The sequence below is a fragment of the Castor canadensis genome, chromosome 4 (genome assembly GCF_047511655.1).
Source record: "Castor canadensis chromosome 4, mCasCan1.hap1v2, whole genome shotgun sequence".
Lineage (NCBI taxonomy): Eukaryota > Metazoa > Chordata > Mammalia > Rodentia > Castoridae > Castor > Castor canadensis.
In genome coordinates this window covers 177,363,184-177,384,905 of record NC_133389.1, presented here as the reverse complement: position 1 = coordinate 177,384,905, position 21,722 = coordinate 177,363,184, and the positions used below count along the sequence as shown (strand labels likewise).

The 21,722-nt window shown below is 50.7% G+C and overlaps 1 protein-coding gene and 1 long non-coding RNA gene across 9 annotated transcripts in view; one reads left to right on the top strand and one right to left on the bottom strand.

The window, feature by feature from the left end:
• Positions 1 to 3,071: 3,071 nt before the first annotated feature.
• LOC141422652 (uncharacterized) lies at positions 3,072 to 4,756 on the top strand. Its single transcript, XR_012447402.1, has 2 exons — positions 3,072 to 3,471; positions 4,459 to 4,756. It is a non-coding gene; the product is annotated as an uncharacterized lncRNA (long non-coding RNA).
• Positions 4,757 to 5,048: 292 nt separating this feature from the next.
• The window catches only part of Armc9 (armadillo repeat containing 9), a 127,885-nt gene continuing 111,211 nt past the window's right edge, over positions 5,049 to 21,722 (bottom strand). For 3 of the 8 annotated variants that reach the window (XM_020156257.2, XM_020156259.2, XM_074071994.1), the window contains 4 exons: positions 19,279 to 19,415; positions 14,719 to 14,848; positions 8,863 to 9,023; positions 5,049 to 7,517 (listed from right to left, as the gene is read on the bottom strand). In XM_020156257.2, the coding sequence (XP_020011846.1) occupies positions 7,396 to 7,517; positions 8,863 to 9,023; positions 14,719 to 14,848; positions 19,279 to 19,415 (550 nt within the window). In that variant the 3' untranslated portion in view covers positions 5,049 to 7,395. Of the gene's footprint in view, positions 9,024 to 14,718; positions 14,849 to 19,278; positions 19,416 to 21,722 lie in introns of all 8 variants that reach the window. The other 5 variants (XM_020156260.2, XM_020156258.2, XR_012447400.1 and 2 more) reach the window with 5 other exon arrangements.

Genomic DNA, 21,722 nt, shown 5'->3' with positions numbered 1-21,722 from the left:
GCAGTTCAGTGCTTGTCTGTCCCCACCCTGGGTCACTGGTCACTGAGCCTCCAATTCTGGCAGCAAATGTCTTCTTTTTCTTTCTTTCTTTTTTTGTTGGTGAGACTGGGCTTCCCACTTGGAAAGCAGGCACTCTATTACTTGAGGCATCCCTCCAGTCCATTTTGCTGTGGTTATTTTGGGGATGGGGTCTTTTAATCTATCTGCCAGGGCTGGCCTTGAATCACTATCCTCCCGATCTCAGCCTCCCAAATAGTTTAGGATTACAGGTGTGAGCCACAGGCACTTGGCTAACAAATGCCTTCAGCCACATAACCATGCAGGAAGAAACTGGTGACGCATTCCATCCCTGGACCAAACTGCGTCTCTGCTAAGTTCTGTTTTACTGCAACTGCGACCTTGAACTGTTGGACCAGTTTGTATGACCTGCAGCTGCTTGTGTCTTGTGGAGAACTTAAAATGTTCCAAGGGGACCTTGGGTTCCTATCAGCAGAGCTATGAGCTTCAGCCAGATTCCACAACCACCTGCCACATTGTCACCTTTCTTGTCCCCTGATAGTCTTGAATTTATGTATGTCGAAGAGGGAGACCTCACTGGGTGCCGGTGGTTCACACATGTAATCCTAGCTGCTCAGGAGGGCAAGAGTCAGGAGGATGGCAGTTCGAAGCCAGCTGGGTAAAGGCAAATGGTTCATGAGACCCTATCTCGAAAAAACCCTTCACGAATAAGGGCTGGTGGAGTGGCTCAAGGTGTTGGCTCTGAGTTTAAGCCCCAGCGCTGAAGGTAGAGAGTTGTTCTCTCGAGGACAGAGCGATCTTGAACATCATGAAAGAGGTGTTGTGGATTAAAAACAAGCAGAAAGTTACAGCAGAATGATGGCTTCCCCATAAGGACCTGAGCCTCGGGCCTCCCACCATGCTTCCTGGTGGTGTGGAAGGCAGCTGCACAGGGATCAGTTTCAGGAACCCAGTGACAAGCACAGACTTAAGATAGGTTTGGAAGGAAGATAGGAAACAATGGCTTGTGAAATTTGAGCAGCAGTCCCAGGTGAAGTGACTAGGGTCACTGCCTTCTTTACAAACCTTTTTTTTTTTTTTGGCATTACTAGAGTTTGAACTCAGGGCCTCACCGTTGGTAGGCTGATGCTCTACCAGGTACTTGAGCCACTATCCCAGCCCTTTTTTGTGTTGGGTATTTTGGAGATAGGGTCTCTGGAACTATTTTCCCAGGCTGGCCTTAAACCTTGATCCTCCTGATCTCTGCCTCCCAAGTAGTTAGGATTACAGTTAGGATTACAGCTGGTACCCAGCTAGTCACAAATCTTTTGATGGCTAACAAGTGACATCCAACTCGAAGAATCTTTAAAAAAAAAAAAGGCAGGGATTTATTGGCTCAGAGAAGGGATTTATTGGCTTGGAGAAGCAGATCAGGGCATGGTGTTGCTAGAAACACCACAACCAGAGACCTCACCCAGCCCTCACCTGTCTGCCTCTTCCTGAAGAGTGGCTTTCTCTCCTCCTTCCCAGCAGCTGTTGTCTTGACTTTACCATCAAGGGGGAAGCAGGAGGCCCCTGGTTCCAGTCCAAACTCCCCAGGACAGGCTCTGATTGGCATGCATTTGGGGCATGGAAGAGGAAGTAGTCCCCATGGTCAGAGTGGGAAGGGAGAGGACAGAAGCTGCCTTTCATCTTGGAGGAAGTAAGCCCCAGCATCACTGCTCCAGCAGCATCCCCATTTCTAACTGCTCTGGAATTCCAGGCACCTCATATGACCCCCTTCAGATGGGTCCATACAGCAGCCTGAGGCCTGATATCCCACAGCCCTCTATCTTGGTCTCGACTTTAGCCCCTGGAAGGGTCACACTGGTCGTGTCCAGTCACCCTTCCCCCTGCCAGCTATAGTTCTATGACTGACTTAGGAATCATTCTCCTTGAAGTCATTGTGTGGAAAACAGCCACTCCCTCCATTCTTCCTCTCTTCCAACCAGCAGAATAACAAACCCCCAGGTGTGGGTGCAGCCTCAGCTGGACTGCTGGAGTAGGTCCAGGGACTGTGCCTCTTCCCTGAGATGAGGCACTGGTTGTTGGTCCCTAGTGTGCCCAGCCTTCCTGCAGCCAGGGCCCTAATGCGGCGCAGCCCTCTGGCTCTCACTCTTTCTGAGAGTCTCTGGGCGCCCCATAAAGACTCAGAATGCTTTTCCCTCTTCTGCCTTTTGCGGGGAGACAGTCCTGACTGCTGCCGGGTCTCCCGACAACGCTAGTGACCTGCCAGGGCCTGCTACCCGCCATCGTTCTGAGTCCCAAGCCTCACAGTGGCTCCACGAAGCCCACAACCAACACGCCCAGCCTCATCTCACTCTGCACTCTGCCCAGGGCCACCCTGTGCCTTATCTGTGGTGCTAAGGACCCAGAAGTGCTAGCTTTCCTGGTGCATGCCCTGTTTGCCATGCCAGGACACCTGATACCAGCCTCATGCCCAGGGGTCAATGGACCCTTTAAGGCCTCCTCGTTTGGCCAGGAAATGGTGGTGGTGTCCCGTGACTTCCTTCTCTACCGACTTTTGCCTCCCCTCTTCTTACCTATGGCTCAGGCACTTTATCCTGGCTCTATCCTTTTCTCCTACCAGTAAAACCTGGGTCCCCAGGCCTGCCCCTTAGATCTGTAGGTCAGTGGGATTCTCTGCCTGGCTTTTCCCTTGAAGACGCTGCTCTCTGAGCTCAGGCTCCTTGGGAACCTGCTAGTCTGAGAGGGTCCCCCACATTTGTCTCCTTTTCAGCCCTAGTCAGTGTCCCCTTTGCCCTACACCAGGCTAAGAACCAAAGCAAAAAGTCGAGGGGTCCAACCGTGTCATCAGTGAACTCTCTTCACTCCCAGGAAGTAGTGACTCATCACTGATACCCTGGGCACTGGAGCAGGTGTGCTTCTGTAAGGACAGGGACAGTTAAAGTGTGAGGAGGGGCCGTGTGCCCTCCGGAAGCTCTCCAAGAACACACCCAAGTCAATCGGAGGAAGCCCTAGTTATTATGTAACCCAGGGAGAAGAGCCCCAGGCTAGTACCTGAAGGCCAAGGTCCAGAAGTGAGCTGAAGCAGAAATGAACTGGGCTGTGTGCGGAGACTCTGGAGTAGCTGCCACCAGCCCGTTGTCTGTGGCGGCTTTGGCTTTGCTGTTGTAAGGGGCGCACACTGCCTTGCTTCCCCTGGTCTACCCACCATTTTGCCTCAAGGATGCTTCATCTTGCATTGCTTCTACAGCGGTGTGCTAGCAAACGTTTAACAAGTGGCTTTCGGGGGAGGAAGGGTCTGCTGGGGGACTTGTCCATCTCTGTGGTATAACTAATTCCATCGTGGACAGTTTCAAGTGAGCAGAATGGCGACACTGGACACAGCGCTTGGGAGAGAGGCATGATGGCTAGCGTTCTGCCGTCTCATACAACAGATATTGACAACTTCCATGACAGGCAATAGTAAATGTAAGTTTTGAGTCCTTATCACCTTCGTTTTTAAGAGAATTTATCAAAACATAGGCTTATATAATTTAAGTTTTGGTAACGGCTGTATTTAAAACCAGCTCATAGAGTTCCTGACAATTTAACGATCAGGTCTTGCAGGCTGGCTCTAATATACCACTGCCTCCTGCCCAGGTGCCAGAGGAGGGCCTGGTGGGCTCTGAACTCCCGGGCACCCTCAAGGTTACGGTTCCATTGCCTTTGCCATAGATTCCTCTCTCAGAGCTCATGCCATCATCTTGGCCTCTCCTCCTTCTCTAGGACCTCTGGCCTCAAAGCCCTCAGCCTTGGCCTTGGCCTTATATGGTTCCAGGTGACTTCTGGTCAATACTCTACAGCAAGTGGTTTTAGAGGTGGCCCCAAGCAGCCTCCCCTATCATCCTCCTTAGCTATGATATGGTGACATCCCTCTATGTCCCACTATCCCCCTGTCTCCGTGCCCTCTTCCTCCCTGGAATCTCCCTCCTGTACCCTCCCCTCCTTTTTCTTATACTCATCTTTGGCTTCTTGTTTCTCTACTCCTCTCCTCTGAGAACCCATGCACTCTCCAGCTTCACCTGGCACCTCAGGGAGATGAGCCTCCAAGCTCAACTTCTCCTAATTCTGCAACCTCCCCCTGGAAATCTGCCCATCACCTCCACCTGGGCTGGTGCTCTGGCCTGGCCTGTAGCCATTCACAAAGGCCAGGATTCTCCCTAAGAAGATGAGTGGAAACTCGAGGGCCAGGGGGCTGTCTCCACACCTCAATACAGCAGTCCCAGTGGATATGTTTGTTCAATTGAATTAAAATGGGGAGGTTTTGCCACAGTGGGGAGACGACCCTGACAGGTTTAGCTCTGACAAATGAGGTAAGATCTATGTGGTAGGTGTCCCGGTTGTGTCCACCATCAGCTCAATAGCTCTGTATCCACACACACCCTTGACCATATCATCTGCTTTGGTCCATGACAGAACAGCACACATGATACCACTAGAACTTGAAGAGCACCTGAACGTGAGCTGTCACTGCAGTGAGAACCCTGAGACCACCCTGTGAACAAGCCCCAGCTAGCTTGCTGGAAGATGAGGCCTCACTGGAGAATCAAGGGCCCAGCCAACAGCTAACTGCCAGACTTGAGTGAGGCCCCTCCCCATGCTCTGACACAGATGCAGTCAAGTCCAGCCAAGTTCAGCTGAACTGAGCTGAGCCCAGCCTCCACGCTGGTCCATGTCATTGGGAAGCTAATAAATAAATGGTCATTTTAAGCCACTAAGGTTTGGAGATGGTTTGCTGCACACATAGGCTAACTGAACTGCTCCTCAATACAGCTCACCACGAAGAGTCTAGGGAGATGAAGATGGTCAGGCAAACAGGCCCCATGCACTGGGAGGCTCAGAAAGATCCCCCAGATCCCGAGGCAGGATTAGGGTGAGGGGGGTGAAGCATTCACTTTACATAGTAAACTTAAGGGGGCACCCAAACACTCTGTGATCAAGATAAATACTTTAATGCAATATTTTAAAAGATAAAAAAAAATCAGTAAACTGTTCCACATACCAGATGCTATTTTGTAAATATAAAGTTTTATGTGAATGAGGGCTAAGATTAGGTTTTTTTTTGGCAATAGTGGGGTTTGAACTCAGGGCCTCATGCTTGCTAGGCAGGCACACTGTCTCTTGAGCCATTCCATCAGCCCAGGAGGCTAGGATTAAGGTTAGGCAAGCAGTGTCACATAGAAGCAGTGTCAGACTTCATTAAAAAAAACTGACATTTTGTCACTTTGCGAGCATTAATTTTTTGCTGTTGTTGTTTTGTTTTGAGATAGGATGTCACTATGTAGCCCAGGCTACAACCTTGAGATCCTCCTGCCTCAGCCTTCCAAGTGCTGTGGTTATATGCTTTTAAACATACCAACAACTTTTTCGTAAATAGTCCAAATATCTGCTGAATCCCCTGAGTTAGCTGAGGCTGGATATGAACCGAAGCTGTAGAGGAAAAAAAAAATCAAATATCCAAATAAGAAAACACCTGGAGATAAAATCACATGGCTCCTAAGATTCACCCATGAAACCCATCAAGGGACCATGAGCAAAGACTCAGAACTTCTGGAAAATCAGGTATATTGTGGCCCTGTGTCCCAGAAGCTGTGCCCTGCTCTCTGGCTATTCTGCACCTCAGTGTCTTCTGAGCAATACTCCATCCCACTTGTTTTATTCACTTTGAGGTGTAACTGGCAATACCTTAAATCAGGTTTTGGAGTAAAATAGATAGAAAGAAATTTGTACTCCAGTCAGAGATCACAGGTCAGTCAGCAGGTTGGGAAGGGTTTGACTCAAGTCAAAAGAGCTAAATAAAAACACAAATGAAGCTGGGCACAGTGGTGCATGCCTGCAATCCCAGAAACTCCTATTTCTTGCCTTCAGCCTAAGAATGTAGGAGTGTGTGTCTGGGAGCAGCCTCTCTAGGGGTGTGGTGGGAGGCCTGGGTGGTATTTACTTTCTTGAAAAACCATGCAGGCCTCACTTGCTGATCTCAGTGTGTTCTGGCCTACGCTGGACACTCCTCTCACCTCTAAGAGACTATCTTTTCTCTCCAAAAGGCCAGCCATTTGCCAGCCAGACTTCACTCATAGTAGGCTTGAAGGAGAGACAGCAGTTGCCTCATGCCGGGGAGGCACTGGGTTGAAAACATGACTCTTCAGCCCCTGGAGTCTGTTGCTCCCATGCCAGGCAGGGAAAGGCAGTGCCAGGCACCATCAGCTGAGGAGTCCAGGGGTGTGGACTGACTCAGGATGGGACAGTCTTTCCCACCACGATTCTTTGCTATCCATCTGCAACCTCTGTTTCCAACTTTGACCACTGGCTGACTCCACCCAGGGCCCTCTGCTTCCTGTTCACTTCACAATGCTGGAGACAGTGCTGGTGTTTACACTTTAGGCATCTGCAGGTCAAGCCAGGAGTTCTGAACCCGAGGCCCACAGCTCAGCGTCAGACTTGTTTTTCATTAATAACTTCGATATTTTATCTTTTATTTTTCTCCTCCTCCTCTTTCTTTTTTTATAGAGATAGGGTCTTGCTATGAAGCCCAGGCTGATCTCAAACTCTCAATTCTTTTGCCTCAGCCTTCTGGGTGCTGGGATTGGAGGCATGTGCCACCCATGCCTGGCTAAAACTAGTCACCTTTTTAAAGCCTTTAAAACCATGTACAAGTTGGGTGCTGGTGGCTCACGCCTGTAATCCTAGCTACTCAGGAGGCAGAGATCAGGAAGAGCAAGTTTCAAAGCTAGCTCAGGCAAGAAGTTGGTGAGACCCTATCCCGAAAAACAACACAAAACAGGGCTGGTGGAGCAGCTCAAGAGGTAGAGTGCAGGCCTGGCAAGCGTGAGGCCCTGAGTTCAAACCCTAGGACCACCAAACAAACAAATAAACAAACAAAATGTGTGCAGAAGCACAGGCTGCTCCCCCCATATTCTTTATCAGAGTTTCAAAGAGGAGAAAAGTAGTACTGTTGATCATGGCTTGAGATGAGGGTCCCTTATCCTCCCTCCCTGCGTCCTTGCAGTTGGTCTAAGTGAGGAAAGCCAGCTTCCACGAGGCAGCCCTGCTCAGAAATCTAGGAAGAGGCAGCTCATTGGCCTGGCATTCCACTATCTGCCCAGAAAAGTCCTTGTGAGGGCCGGGGATGCCAAATCTGGAGCTAGCTCTTCCTGGAACAGAAGGTCTCTTGAGGGCAAAGGCCACCCGTCTCCTCCTCTGGGGGTGAAAGGTGACCAGGGAATTTCCCCTCCCCAGGAGGGCAATAGCAGGCTCTCCCAGTCCTCCTCATGTGACTCTGTCCAGAGGAGACAGTGCCTGGATGGCGGGGCTTCATTGGTCTCGCTCCTCAGTGGCCTGGAGCACCAGCCTTCCTCAGCTCCCCAGTGCCCAGTGTCTTGTAGACAAGTGTCTCTTCATATCTGTCACCTGCAGCTGCTGGCTGGTCCTTAGGCAACGTGATGGTGACACCCAGGGAAAGAAGCCATCTTCACTTCCTGTAAGATTGGCTGTCTGGAGAAAAAAAGCAAGGGCAAGAGGCCAGTGCCAGTGGTCTCTGCACAGAACCCCTCTGTCTCATACAATCCTTTCTTTCAACCCACTATGTACAAACAGAATAAAGAGAACTCTCCCGCCCTGGTCCGGGCTCTGTGGCTAGGACACAAAGTCTGGCCTCAGTCTTTCTGCACAGGAAGCAGGCTGCCTGGTCAGGGGGCATGACAAGCTCTGCTAGCGACAGCTCTCTGTTTGGAGCCCACAGGACACATTGAAGCCACTGCTCAGGAGCCATGAATGCCAGGCTCTGGCCACGTGATGCTACTGGACGTGTGGCCAGCCAGCTGGTAGTTACAGGAGTTTTTTTACTGTGATTATAATCAGCCAGGCCTTCCAGACCTGGTGCAACTGAAACAGGTTAGGGTGAGAGGAGCCTGACTGCCTTCCTCCTGGTCACCCTTTCCTTGTATCTGCTGGCCACTGCCACTGGACTGGGCAGAAGTAGCCTAACCCAACCCTGGGTTTCACTATGTTTCCAGGCAGAACAGGGAAGGCACATGGTGGCTTAGCCATGGCCCATTACCAGGGCCCTGCAGGAAGGGAGTGGGGCGAAACTGCAGCAATCACAGAAGTGTGCATGTGCTGAGTGTGATTGCTTTTGTGCTGCTTGACATTCTTTGCTATGTCCTTTTGTTTCCCCATTTTCAGTAAATCCCTTTGGAAAGATGTGGCTCAGGGAGGGTGGGGAAGTGTCAGACAAGGCTGTCAACTGGGTGAGGTTGGGAGGTGACAGAAAAAGATGGAAAGGTGATTCTGACAGTGAGCAAAATGGCAGGAGAGAGGCCGTGGGACAGACTGGTGACCCCTGATCCACTCTGCCCTGGGACCTCCTAGTGGCCTTGCCTTCCAACCTACAAGGAGACACCTGCTTCTGCTTGACTTATAGGTTCCCTGGCCAGCAGCTGGAGCCCCACAGGGACACAGCTGTTGGGGCTGGGTTGGGCAGGTGCCCTCACCAGAGTAAAGTCCGTGTTTCAGGGCCAACCAAATGCATCAGAGACTTCACAAGTCCCAAAGAGCGGGGCTCTTATCTCCAAGTGATGCGGCCTTGGCCCTGGTGGGTCTCACTTGGCCAGCTTGTGTATGAGCCACTGAAGACAATGACAATTTAATTAGCAGAAAGATTAATGGGGCAAGGGAAGTCATAGGTGAGGGCCTTGGTTCCATGAGAAGGGAAGCGGATCTTCTCTACCTGCTTGGTGGACACACACAGAAGGTACCTGGGATCAAATGCAGGACACAATGCGCTTCCTTCTGAGCCACCCACAGGGGCTCAGGCTTACTTACTCTGCAGGCTCCTTGTGGAGCCAGGGCGGTTGGCTTGCTGTGGGCCACACAAAGAGAACTGAGGGGCCAGAGCGGACGCCTTTGCCTTGGGTGGTTTCAGCTCCAAGGTCTCTGGGGTGCAGGGAGCCCACAGCTTGCAGTTGAAGGTTGAGGTAAATTCCCTAGGAAATAAGTGCAATCTAGAATCACAGGTGATAAGCAAACAGGAATCTTGGTGGGGGAAGGCAACTGCCCCTCTGAGCCCTAAGAGATGCCAGGCAGGTGTGGTCAGAGGCTGGGAGGGATGGAGTGGTGCAGCTCACCTGCTAGGGGAGGAAATGCTAGCAGAAACTAGGTGGACAAAGGAACAGGGCTTGAAAGAGCACTGGCATTTTAGATAGGATGGTCCCGTTGGGAGAACAACGGTCCCCAAAGGTGCCTAGGCCACACTCACCTGATCCTGTGAACATGTCACGTAAAATGACAAGTGGAACTAAGGTTGCAGATGGACCTTAAGGCTGCTAAGGTTGCAGAGTTAGCAAGGTTTACAATACAGAGGCTATCTTGGATTACCCAGGCAGGCGCAGGTGACTACAAGGGTGCTGAGAACTGGAATAAGGAGGCAGCTCAGGATAGTCGGAGAAAGAGAGGGGTTTTAGGAGACAAGCACAGAGATGAAATAAGTGCATACCCAGTCCTGATGTATGAGAACTGGCTGTCCCAGGTGGAAGTGGCCGGGCATCCCAAGAAAGAGGGAACAAATCCAAGATTGCACAAAACATCCATTAGGGACTATGGGCAGAAACATGTCTCATGTGGCAGCAAGACAGGAGGATCCTGGCACCCTGCCCTCTGGCAGGAGGAAGGGTTTATCTGTGAAGCTACGCAAAGGTGGACCTGGGCTGTCTGGAATATACTGGCCTTTTTCAGAAACTATTAACATGGCCAATGTTGGTTAAGAAAAAGTCTGGGTATCGATGGCCGGCACAACATGCATGGCTGATGATCTTAATGACTTTGCTTTTCCTTTGGGTGTGGGAGGTGTGCCAGGGTTGCCTGGCAAGCAACAAAGCAGTTATGACCAAGATGGCTGTAGTCAGGTTAAGCTGGATCCCTACAGCACTGCTGCTGGCTTTGAGGATGGAGGAAGGGCCCTGAGGCAGGGAGGACAGGCAAGGAGTGAGTCCTCTCCCAGGAAGGAACACATCCTGTCCACACTGGATTCTAGCCCAGGGGCATCCAGTTGGTCTTCTACCTACAGAACCGTGAGACAGTATATGTTGTTCAGGTCTCTCAAAGTGTGGAAATTGTTTCCACAGCAATAGGAGACTAATTATAGACAAGGTGGCCAGGGAAGGTGACACTGACCACTCCAACAATCCTGTAAGTTGGGTGTTATACCTCACTTATGAGGTGCAGAGGCTGAAGGTCCAAGGTTTAGTCTTCCTGAACCTATCAGCAGGTAGTGAGGCCAGAAGTTGACTGAGACTCTGAGACCAGCTGCTGTCTAGACACCCTCTGGGTCCCTATTGGTTGAGCAGTCTTGTGGGACATGTGGCCTGGTCTTAGTGCTGGCTCCCTCCTTCCATCAGGCCCTAGCCATTGCAGCTCAGTGTTCTGAGACTAGTATCTCACGAGTGGGATTCTGGTTCTCTTGCCTCCCAGGAACAAGGCTGGGGTGAGGTCTCCCTTTCTATCTTGTGGTCACAGGTGACATGAACTCTGCATTCTCACCTTGACAACTGGAACACTTACTACCTAAAGACACCCATTTTCCTGACTTTGTCTGAAGGCTTGGAGCCCCAGACCATCACTTGTCACCACTAAATGAGCTCACGCTACCTCTAGGTCACGAGCAGCAGAGGTGTGGTGGGTGGCCTATCTTCCCGCTTGTAAGTGGGTGCCTCACTATGTGGACTGCACATGATCTACGCATCCTGATGGTTGTTGAGCTGATGGGGAGGTCCCCCAGCCAGGACAGAGATGCTGACAGGCTACAGGGCCCCCAATCCTGTTGGTAGTGGGGATGAGCTCCCTGCTGGGGCATGAAGCCTAGGACCCTAGCAAGTATGAGGTACATTCCCTGGAGTGGCCCAAGGACACTTAGGTTTATTTTGTCCCTCTCCAGCTGCTGGCTACACGTGGGCAAGTCTCCTGGCACTTTGGGAACCTCAGTTTTTCTACCTGTAAAACACAAAACAGCAGCTTTGATGACTCAGTAATGTGTTCGGGTCCTGATATAAGCACTACATAAATGGGGGTTACAGTTCTGTAGTGTTTCTTAGGAAACTGTGGACTTTTTTATTTTTGATTTTTAAATTCATGTCTATTTCTATGTGCCTTTTTCTTTTAATATTGAGACTGCATCACTCCATAATTAGAAAAATTACACTGACAAGCTAGATGCTGATGTCTCATGACTGTAATACCATGGCAGTGGGGGCTGGGGGAAGGTGGGTTTGCCATGCGCTAACTGGGAGGGATCCTGGAGACGGTGATGATTTACTAGGTGAGGGCCCTCAGCTCATCAGTGAGAGCGCTGGGCTGGCAGAGAGGCAACAGAAGGCTTGGAATGTTGCTGAGTCACCTGGTTGCTGAGGACCCTGGCAGAGGATCCCTGTCCCTTCAGTGTATGTGAAGGCACAGGTGAGTGGTCTCTGCTCCCTAGGATGGGAAGTGGCTCTTGGTCACTGCTGCAGACATCTCACCAATTGTAACAAAACCCAGAAAGTGGTGGTGGTGGGGGGGTGGGCAACCGGGGGAGAAGAGAACATACCAGATGAAAGCAAATGCGCAACTCTGCCAACAGTTCATGTGTGCCCATTTACACACAGCTAGCCCAGCCGCTTTCCCTGGCCTGTCCCTAGCGTGTCACTCCTTTTAGCTGACCCACTGCTTGTGCCATATATCCTTAGGGGACACATGAGAGGGGAGAAGCAGGTATGTAAAAATCTCTTTCTTCTTATGTTGAAGAAGCCACTATACAGGTTCAGTTTCCCTTATCTGAATGCTTGGACCAGAAGTGTTTTGGATTTTAGATGTTTTTGGATTTTGGAACATTTACATATGCATGAGATGTCTTAGGAATGGATCCAAGCCTGAACGAAAAATTAATTAAAATTAATTTATGCTTCCTATATACCTTATACTTATGAAGGTAATTTTATACAGTATTTTAAATAATTTTATGCATGAAACAAAGTTTTATGGTGTGGAGTTTTCTACTGGGTCATGTGAGTACTCAGAAAGTTCAGATTTTGGAGTATTTTAGAGTTCAGATTTTTCTAATTAGGGTTAATCAATCTGTACTTGCCAAGGAGTCATTTCCTGTTTTCTGTGCAGGATAAGAACTTTGACAGTTTCTAACTCTGGCCTTGAACTAGACAAGAAAGTGCCATCTGAGAAGACCGCCTCTCACCTGTCCTCAAGCCATATGAAGGCGAATCTCCCAAGAAATGCCCAGCTCGGGCTGTTCTCCAGGAATCATGAGGCTGTCTTGAAGCTATGTGCCTGCACCATGCCAGCCCAAGGGTGACAGAGAAGGCAAGTGACAACAAAGGCAAAGTGCCATCTTCGACCAGGATGCCCAACCACTGCTCTTCCAAGGAGCAAGTGAGCCACTCGCATTCTGGATTATTTCTTGAGAGAATGCCAAACCTAACCATTAGACCACCAGGAAGCATCTGGATTATTTCCTGACAAATACATTTTTTTTGGTGGGGAGGCTGTACTGGGGTTTGAACTCAGGGATCTCACATTTTCTAGGCAGGTGCTTTTACCACTTAAGCTACTCCACCAAGCCCTGTTTTGGGTTTGGTTTTTTCAAGAGAGGGTCTTGTAAACTATTTGCCCAGGCTGGCTTGGTCAACAGTGTCTTTCCTCAGACACTTAACACTAGAGATTCTAAGAAAAGCCAGTAAAAAAAAGGAAAAGAAAACCTTGCCATGGAGGTAGGAGAGGACAGGGTAGGGCTATACAGTCTGAACTTTAATTTCCAGTTCCTAGACAAGCAATTTTAAAGGAAGCCCAGTTGTTTGAAGCCACTGGAATGGAGTTTGAGTGACAACTATCTCCAGTTCCCCTTAGGGCCACACCACGGGATCAGCCTACCATCTCCCCAAGCCTACAGCTCCTGGAGCTTTCTGCAGGCTCATCCTACTGCTCTTCTAGGATGAGACACTGTCCTTACCCAAAAGACCCGGGACAAATGCCCCCCACTGAGGCTACATAGACAGCTGCTCTTTCTCCGAGTCTCCTGTGTATCCACCAAACACGAGTTCTGACAGCCAGGTGTGGAAACACAATGGCAGACGCCCTTTGAGTGTGGTCTGTCTTTGAGGACGGTGGGAGATAGCTGTAGACAATGTGACAACACAGCTGGCTCCCTGCTTGTGGGAGAGTACTGTGGCTTCTAGAAGCCTGTGGTCAGGGGGTGTGACTTGCCTTTGGGTCAGGCAGGAGGAAGGTGCTTGGCTAGGGGGAGGCTGAAGTTATCAGCCCAGCAGAGGTTGCGGGTGGGCAAAGAATATTCCAGGCAGGGCCAATGGGAAGGAGAGAGACAGAGGACAGTGCTTTCTTCTCCCTCTTTCTATCCTCCTCCTCTTCTCACAGAACCCCCAGACACAGAGTAAGAGCTGAATTCCATAAGGTGAGGGCATTCATGGGTTTGAGCCTGAGGAGGCATCTGTGCCTGGAAGACCAGCTGGGGAACCCTGCTGGTTATAGCAAGGGCTATAACCAGAAGAGGGCTTAAGGGGATGTGACTATGAGAACAGTTATTTCGATGACAGAGGGCTGTGCCCAGTGGTGAGCTTCAGAAATGAGCTCAACATTTACAGGAAGGAAAGAGAAAGGGCCCCAGCACCGGAAGGGCAGGTTTCGACTGGCTAAACTGCAGGAGGATCTGTCTGGCCCTGGGAGCAACCAGGGGCAATCAGGCCAGGCCAGGCAACTCTGGCCCGCTCCTCTGAGGTCTCTTCTTTTCATCCCCCCCTCACCCCATACCCTTTTATTTCAGGAGGGGTTTGAGAGCCAAAGAACCCCTGACCTGGCAGACAGGCTCCCCTTTAGCTGCTTTGAGAGGGTAGGTGGCCCACTGCAGACTAGCAGATGGAGGCACCACCTCCTGCATGAGAAGGCCTGGGCCCTAACCACTGTTCCATCCCCGCAGTGCACACTGAGTACGTGTGCACTTAATAGGCTCTAGCCCCGTATTTGGGAGCCAGAGGTTGAATTCTCCATCTTGGAGTAACTCTGCCTGCAAGGCACAAGTGGTCAGGACATGGAGGGACAGCAGGTGTGCCTGAGCTGGGTGACAGGATGGTCCGAGACTGCTCAGGTCCTTTTTTCCGAACAAGTTTCCTTTGATCTGAAAAGGGGCTGGTGAGATTGTGGGAAGGTCCTTTCTAGATTGTAAGGGCACTAGTAACCACTCAAGGGCCAGGCTGTGCTTACTTGAGGTAGAGTAAGAGAAAGCTTCTGTTTCAGAAAGCTGACTCCTGTCCAAGCCACTAATTAACTTCATTCTCCATCTTTCTCCCCTCTATCCTACCTTTTCCAAAAGCAAAAAACTAAGTAAGACAGGATGCTAACCAAGTTACCCCAAATCAGACATGTACAGTTCTTAAACTAGCCTCTGGGGCCTGGTTATGAGTGCCTTTTCCTGCTCTCAGCCAGTAGATCCCATTCCCTTGGGCTCTGAGGGGTCATCATGTATGGTGGCCTATTCCACTGGGTATCTCACCCTGTGTTTTGGGGCCCAGTGAGAACTGCTTGACTTCTGTTATCAGAGGCCTCTGGGGTACTCTGCATCTACCCATGGGGGCTGACCCCAGGAGCCAAGTAGGACACCAGGCCTTGTGATACTCCCACCCCTACCTGGTGGTCTCTCCCCTGCCTGGGTCCTGAGTCATGTCCCTTGGCCAGCTGGGGGTTGCTGTGGGGGATAGACGAGGCTCTTCCTGGTGTCCTGTTGATGACCAGTATCCTGGCTTGGCGTCCATGGCTGCTGGGGAGGAGAGAGAGCTCAGTCCACACCTGCCCTGGAGCCTCTCTGGAATGTTCTTTCCTAGGCTCGGCTGAAAAAGCCAGGACAGCACCCCCACAACCCCCTACTCAGGCCAGTGCTTGGTGGTTCGGCCTCTGTGGACTAGGGGCTTGTTAGCTGTGCAGCCTGGGAACTTGAAGGCTGAGGGCCACATGGGAGGTGCCCCTTCCCACTGTGCAGCTTCTCTGCTCCTGGGGAAAGACAACAGACATGGAATTGACTCCCTGGGCCACTGCTGACACCTCACACAGGAGCTGAAATGCAAATGTAAGTATACTTCCATTTGCTGAACCTGCCAGCACTGAGGTGGACATTGAGCTGCCCAAGGTGCTTCAGTGGTGGTGAAGTGCTCATGGCCAAGGTCTAGGCTGCTGGGCCACACAGGAGACCTGCATGGGAAGTCCTGCCGGCAAGCTAAGATGCTCTCATGAAGGCCTGGGCATGGGCTTGTGTTGTCTGTATTTCAAAAGCCATGCATCTCTTCTTCTCTGACCACCCCTTCTATCCTACAGCCAAAGAGGGACACTGGAGAGGAGATGTGGTGACGGAATCCAGACTGACTGCTCGCTCAATCCAAGCTCCTGTTGGCTTTTCCATTTAGAAGAAGTCCTTTGCATTGTGACCTCCTTTCCATCCTTTTTTTTTTTTTCTTTCTCTTTTTCTTGTTCTGTCTTAAATATAAAGGAATCTTCCCTGCAGGTTTCCCTAAACCCAGAGCAAGGGGCTTTGACTTCCAGTAATTCTCTTTTAACTCAAACAAAAATCCACTTCTGCTATGGAACCCAGCAGGTGGCTTTACTCCCAGGCCACTCTGACATCTCTTCTTGGATTAGAGGGTTTCTGCTTAGAGCTGGAGTTGTCAGTTTCTCTGACCCCTTCTTCACAGGACCACTGTCCGGGACTTGTCTGTGCGCTCTAACTCGGTGTGCTCATGCTAACTGCACAGGGTAACATCTGAGAGAACCGCACTCAGGTTCTGGGTGTGCAAAGGCACATCCCGCTACAATCCACAGCTTCCAAAGCCATAGCCCTGGGCAGGCAAGTCCTCCAGGGGGCAGGGTGTAGAGGTGAGGGTGGTGGGAGAGAGGAGGGACTGTGCTGAGTTCCCCGGAGCCCTCCAAGGTTCACCCCCTTCTCTCATCACCCCTTCTCCCCTGTCATCTCCCCTACCACGTGCCAAACTGTGGACCTGAGGCCCCACCAAAGAACAGCCCCATGAACAGAGCCAGGGGCTGGGAAAGGAACAAAGCACCTGCAGGTCAGACGGCGCTGGGCCTGCTGGCATGTCAGGGGTGATTTTGATATTCGTGTAAAGTTGTGTGGATGGAAACCAGAATAGCTTTCCTCAGGCCATGTGGCCTGGTGCCACATTCTTGGCTATTTCCTTTGGAACTATTTCCTTTTGGCCCTATGGGACAGAGCCCTTTGCTGATGAGTAATGTCCATCTCAGCCATGCATTCAACTTGTCAGCAGCCTGGAGGTCCCCAGGCTCCTCTCCCTTGAGTGTGGGCTGAAAGTGGGTCTTCTGAGGAACTCCACACGCAGGCCCCTGGGGGTGTGTGTGAGAGTTCCCAGATGGCCTCTAGCTTGGGCATTAATTCCCAGCACAGCCAGGGACACTAGCCGGGAGTAGCTGAGTGCAGCCACATGTACTGGAGGACAAGGTGGCTGAGAACAGATGTAGAAGAAAAGGCTGGAAAACAGGACTGTGTGAAGGAAGGGTCCAGAGAAGTCAGTTCAGGCTCTCCCCAAGTAGGGAAGGAATGAAACAGGAGATGACGAGGATCAGGGAGGGCCGAACCCAGCCCACAACAGTCCTCCCCACCTGCAGCTGTGGCACCCTTATCTGGGAACCTGGGGACAGGCCTCAGCACAGTATCACAAGCACAGACAGAGCTGGGAATGCCATTCCTCTTTCAGCCCAAGACTGGGGAGAGCAGCAAGAGTTGGAGGCAGAAGACCAACATACCAACTGGCCACCCCAGGGGCAGGGCTCAAGGCTGTGGATGGGCCTATCTGACTGGAGCAAAGGCTGACCAACTGACGACTCCAGAAAACAGCCTGGGGGCTTGGCTTCTCCAACTGCAGGACTTCTATCACGTGAAAGGACTTTTAAGCAGACCTCAGGATGTCTGCCTGAAGCCTGGAGCAGGCCTGGCATGGCCACTGAGAGCAGTCAGTGTTCCAGTTTCAGGCAGATGATGGACCCAGGGCTGGGGTTAGAGCAATGATGCCCATAGAAGGGAGGGGGGTGTTAATGGACTATGAGAAGACTGGTTCCCAGGCAGTCTGGGCAAACAGGAGCAGAGGTGAGGAGGGGACACTTGGAATATGGTCTTAGTATGCAGAGCAGGCTAACGAGGCACACCCACCAGCATGCTCTGGCAGGAGTGGGTACCTTGGCTCTAGGTTGCCCATCTTGGGGAAGGGAGTGGGGGAGCTGGTAAGCAGCTGCTCCTCCCCCAGGCAGAAGCCCTGGGAACTGCTTGTAACTGCTAAAACCAAGGACCCTGATGGGCACCCACCATGTTCATGAGAGGAATAGGATACCCTGACTGTCAGGATTGAAAGCAATTTTTTTTGAGACAGGGTCTTGCTATGTAGCCCAGGCTGTCCTCAGACATGTGATCCTCCTGCCTCAGCCTCCCAAGTGTACAGGGATTACAGGTGTATACCACCATGCTCTGGCCTGAAATCAACTGTTCCTGAAAATGACAATAAATATCAACATTGTGGCAACTGCCACAAACACCACACAGCCATTTCTGTGCATAACAAGCTCACTCACCCTACAGATAACAGTATGATAAATCTCTCTAAAGGTACAACTGGGGTTGAGGTGTAGCCCAGTGGCTGAGTGCTCACCTGTATGTGTGGGGCCCTAGGTTTGATCCTTAGAACTGCAAACAAGCAAACAAACAAAAAACAGCGCACAATCGTACTTACAATCAGGACAAAGACAGGTGCACTGATCGCTATCCTGACGATTACTGCGGTAAAATAGGGTGCTCCTGATAAATTATCCTGAATGAACAATGAAGCCTTTTTGGAAGTCTAGGACTACAGAACTCAAAAGCATTTTTAACTCAATGGCATTCTGTCAAACTGGCAAAAACTGTTAACACCCTAGGTCCTCCACTTACGGCAGCAGAAGTCTCTGGATAAACTGTTGTGCCAGTTGCCTTTAGTGAAGGCTTACTATTGTTTACAACTCAAAACGTGTAAAATAACGGCTGATCAAAGTTGGTACCTGAAACTGCTCAGAATAAGGACCCTCCCTCTGAGGCCCTCTTGTCACTGTCACTGGGCTTTCCTTAGGCACAGTAACTGGTCCACTACTCTCAACCCAGGCGTGGGAGCCTTTGACTCCAATTGTGCACAGATTCTTCAGGTTCCCAGATGTTTCTCATACTGGAATCTGACCTGCTCCTCTGTTGTTTTTCCTATTTGAACGGAGATTAGAGTCTTATCTGGCCTGCTCACAATCCTTTTAATTTCCTTTCAAAAATTAAAAAGAAATACTTTGTACATTTCTGATCCAAATTCTTATTTTTCCTGGCATCTAAAAAATACTTTTATTCCCCATGAGTCTCTGTTAACTCAACTGGAAACCTGACAGGATGCTGGGACCCGGGGTGTTCTTGATCCCAGTTGTACCTGCTGACTCCGGCAGGAGGCTGACCCCTCAGCAACACAATGTGTGGTACTAGAGCCTGCATGGCTATGGTTTAAGTGTGTCCCCCCACATGTATGTGCTGGAAGCTTGGTCCCCAGTGTGGTGATGGGGCCTTTAAGAGGTGGATCTAGTGCAAGGTGATTAGGTCAAGGGAGCATCATTCTTGAGGGTCCCATTCTTCTGGGACCCCAGTTAGCTCCCTCCAGAGTGGGTTGTTACAGAACAACACTGGCCTTTCTGGTCCCTGGCTTTTTATCTTGCTGTGTGATCTCAGTCTCTTGCAAAGGACTCCTGCCATGATGCCGTCTACCATCTTGTGATGCAACCAAGGGGCCACATAACCTTGGACTTTCAGCTCCAAAACTATAAGCTTTAATAAGCCTCTTTTCTTATAAAAAGAGTATTAGGTATTTTGTTATAGCCACAGAAAACAGCATTCTGAGATTGCTTCTCTGAAGTCTCACATTAAGCCTGGCTTTCTCTAGTCAAAAATCTTGCTCAGTAGTTCCCAGGTGAGCAGCAGATACCTCACTCCAGGAGGGAGAGCTGGAGAACAAGCCAGCATCAGGTCTGGCTGTGTGACTGGCAGCCTGAGAGTCTTTGTGACTGCGGGCTGTGGCTGAGGCCAGAGGGCCTCCCAGGAGTGGGCATACACCTGTGGCAACTGTTGCTGCTTCCCTTAGGTTCTAGAATTTACCAGCCCAGTGCTCTTACATGAGGAGGACGTGCCACACTGTGCCTCACCAGGCTTCTTCTCTTTGTAGATGAACAGGTGAGTGGCTGGCATGGCCTGCAGGCGGCCATTTCTGCCTTGTTGTGCATTCTGAGAAGAAATGAGATGGTCTCCCAGCCTGCAGAAAAACATGAAAACAGCAGTAAGTAGACAGCCAGGAGATATTTGACTGCTGGCTACCATGTAGCATCATAAACAAATCCGGAAGGTAGCAGGACCCAACTTTAATTAAAGGACCCACTTTTAATTAAAGTGATATAATATTTAAACTTTTTAAAGGGTATTGGCAGAAATCAGGAGGCGCTGTGTAGTAGGCCCTTGTGAATTTCCGGTGATACAAGGCTGAGCATATTTCTAACACAGGCATGTCCTACAGCTTCGGGTGACACGGCCCAAGACATTTCAACAAAACAACTCAAGGCACAAATCTTTGGGTTCTTTTTCAAGGATGAGGCAGATAAGTGAAGGAATGGATCCAGTTAGAGAAGACCTGAGCTGCTGTCATGTCTGCCCTGACCAGACTGGGGAGAACTATGTAAGTGACACAGCACAATAACTCACGTTGTCTAATGTCAGCACCCATGTCGGTGGACCTGCCTGGCAGATGTGCCAGCATCTGCTGGGTCTTGTCCAGCAGACATGTGGGATCCTTGCTATGCCAGACCCAGAGGCCTGGGCCAGGGACATGGCTCAGTGATAGAGTGCCCGCCTCACATGAACAAATCCCTGAGTTCAAATACTAGCATCACCAAAAATGAATGAATGAATAAATAAATAAAAATTACAAAAAGAAACCCGGGAGCAGGGATTCAGCAGACTCTGTGGAGCAACCTCAACAGGGCCCGAGGAAGCTCTCCAGTTGTGCACAGGTGATAAGAAGACATCACCATCTACTCATTCATCAAGGGTTTGGTGGGGACTCATGAAGACTAGCCCGTGCTGCCTAGGGCTGTTCTTTTTTTTTTTTTTCCAGTACTGGGGTCTGAACTCAGGGCCTCATGCTTGCTAGGCAAGCACTCCACCACTTGAGCCACTCTGCTAGCCCTGTTTTGTGTTTTATTGAGCTAGGACATGGGGTCTCACGAACTATTTGCCAGGGCTGGTTTTGAACTGTTATCCTCCTGATCTCTGCCTCCTGAGTAGCTAAGATCACAGGCATGAGCGCCCAACTCCTAAGGCTGTTCTTAATGCCAATTCTTTGTGGTTCAACTTGATAGCAAAGACAGGAGACAAACATGCCAGGTGACAGAAAAGACTTCTCAATGTGGTGGTGGTAGGGTGACATTTAATCTTGAACTCTGAGTTGGGGTTTTCTGGGGATCAGAGAAGGAACATTTTCTACCAGAGGGAACACTGTGAGAAAGGTAAAGAGGAAAAACAAACAAACAAAAAACCCCAGATATTTTTGTTATGCTGTTACAGAAAGATTTAAGGTGGGTTGGTATGGAGTGGCTCAATCAGTAAGAGCACCTGTCTTGCAAGCATGAGGCCCCAAGTTCAAACCCCAATACCATCAAAAAAAAAAATTTAAGGTACCACAGAAAATGGATGCTGCCTGCCCCCCACCCACTCCTTAAAGGACCTGGAAGACAGTATGAAGGTGAGCTCCAAAGATGGGGGTGGGCATTGAGAAGACCCTGGAGACCAGGCCAGACATGATCCCCAAGGGAGATGAGGGGCCAAAGAAATGACCAGCTGCCCACGGTCATGGGCAGGGAGAACCATTAGGAGAGGGAGCAATGACTCAGGTGAGGGTAGGGGTGGACAGTAAGGGGCTTGGGGGTTGTGTGTGGGGGTACAGACATCAGGGGCTTGGCGAAGGCCAGGACTCCAGCTGGGCTGGAGCTCAGAGACGCCATGTGGATCTAGGAGATGCTGGATGGGGTGCTGAGGGGCACAACCCACTGGACTCAGTGTCGTCAGTGTGTGGCAGAAGTCAGAAAATAGGCAGGGTAGGACGAGATCTCAGATGGGGGCTCTGGAACACGGCATTTTAGGAGGAGCAGGGAGAGGCAGAGGGCTGGCCCACTGTGACAGGGGCTGTGGTGTGACAGCTACCAGGAGGGGAGGTCAGCATTGGCAACTCCAAGAGTACACAAGGCCCTGAGGGTACTTGGGGATGAGGAACTCTTCCAGGAATTGTTGCCTGACCGTGAAGGGCTCCAAAGGGAGAAGACAGAATAGCAAGTAGCTGGAGAGGGCCGAGGGTGGGGAAGCCTCACCCTGAAGCAGGTGACAGGCCTAACGAAGGAGGAGGAGGGGAGGTGAACGGCAGAGCAAAAGAGGCGCTAGGTGGACAGAGGCAGGAGCAAAGGGCTCTAGAATCCAGAGGGTTAGGCCAGGGCCAGAGGGGCTGGAGGAGGGTGGGAGCCCCACACTGCAAAGAGGCCAGAGCAGGGTGGTTACCTGCAGCCTTTCTGTTCTT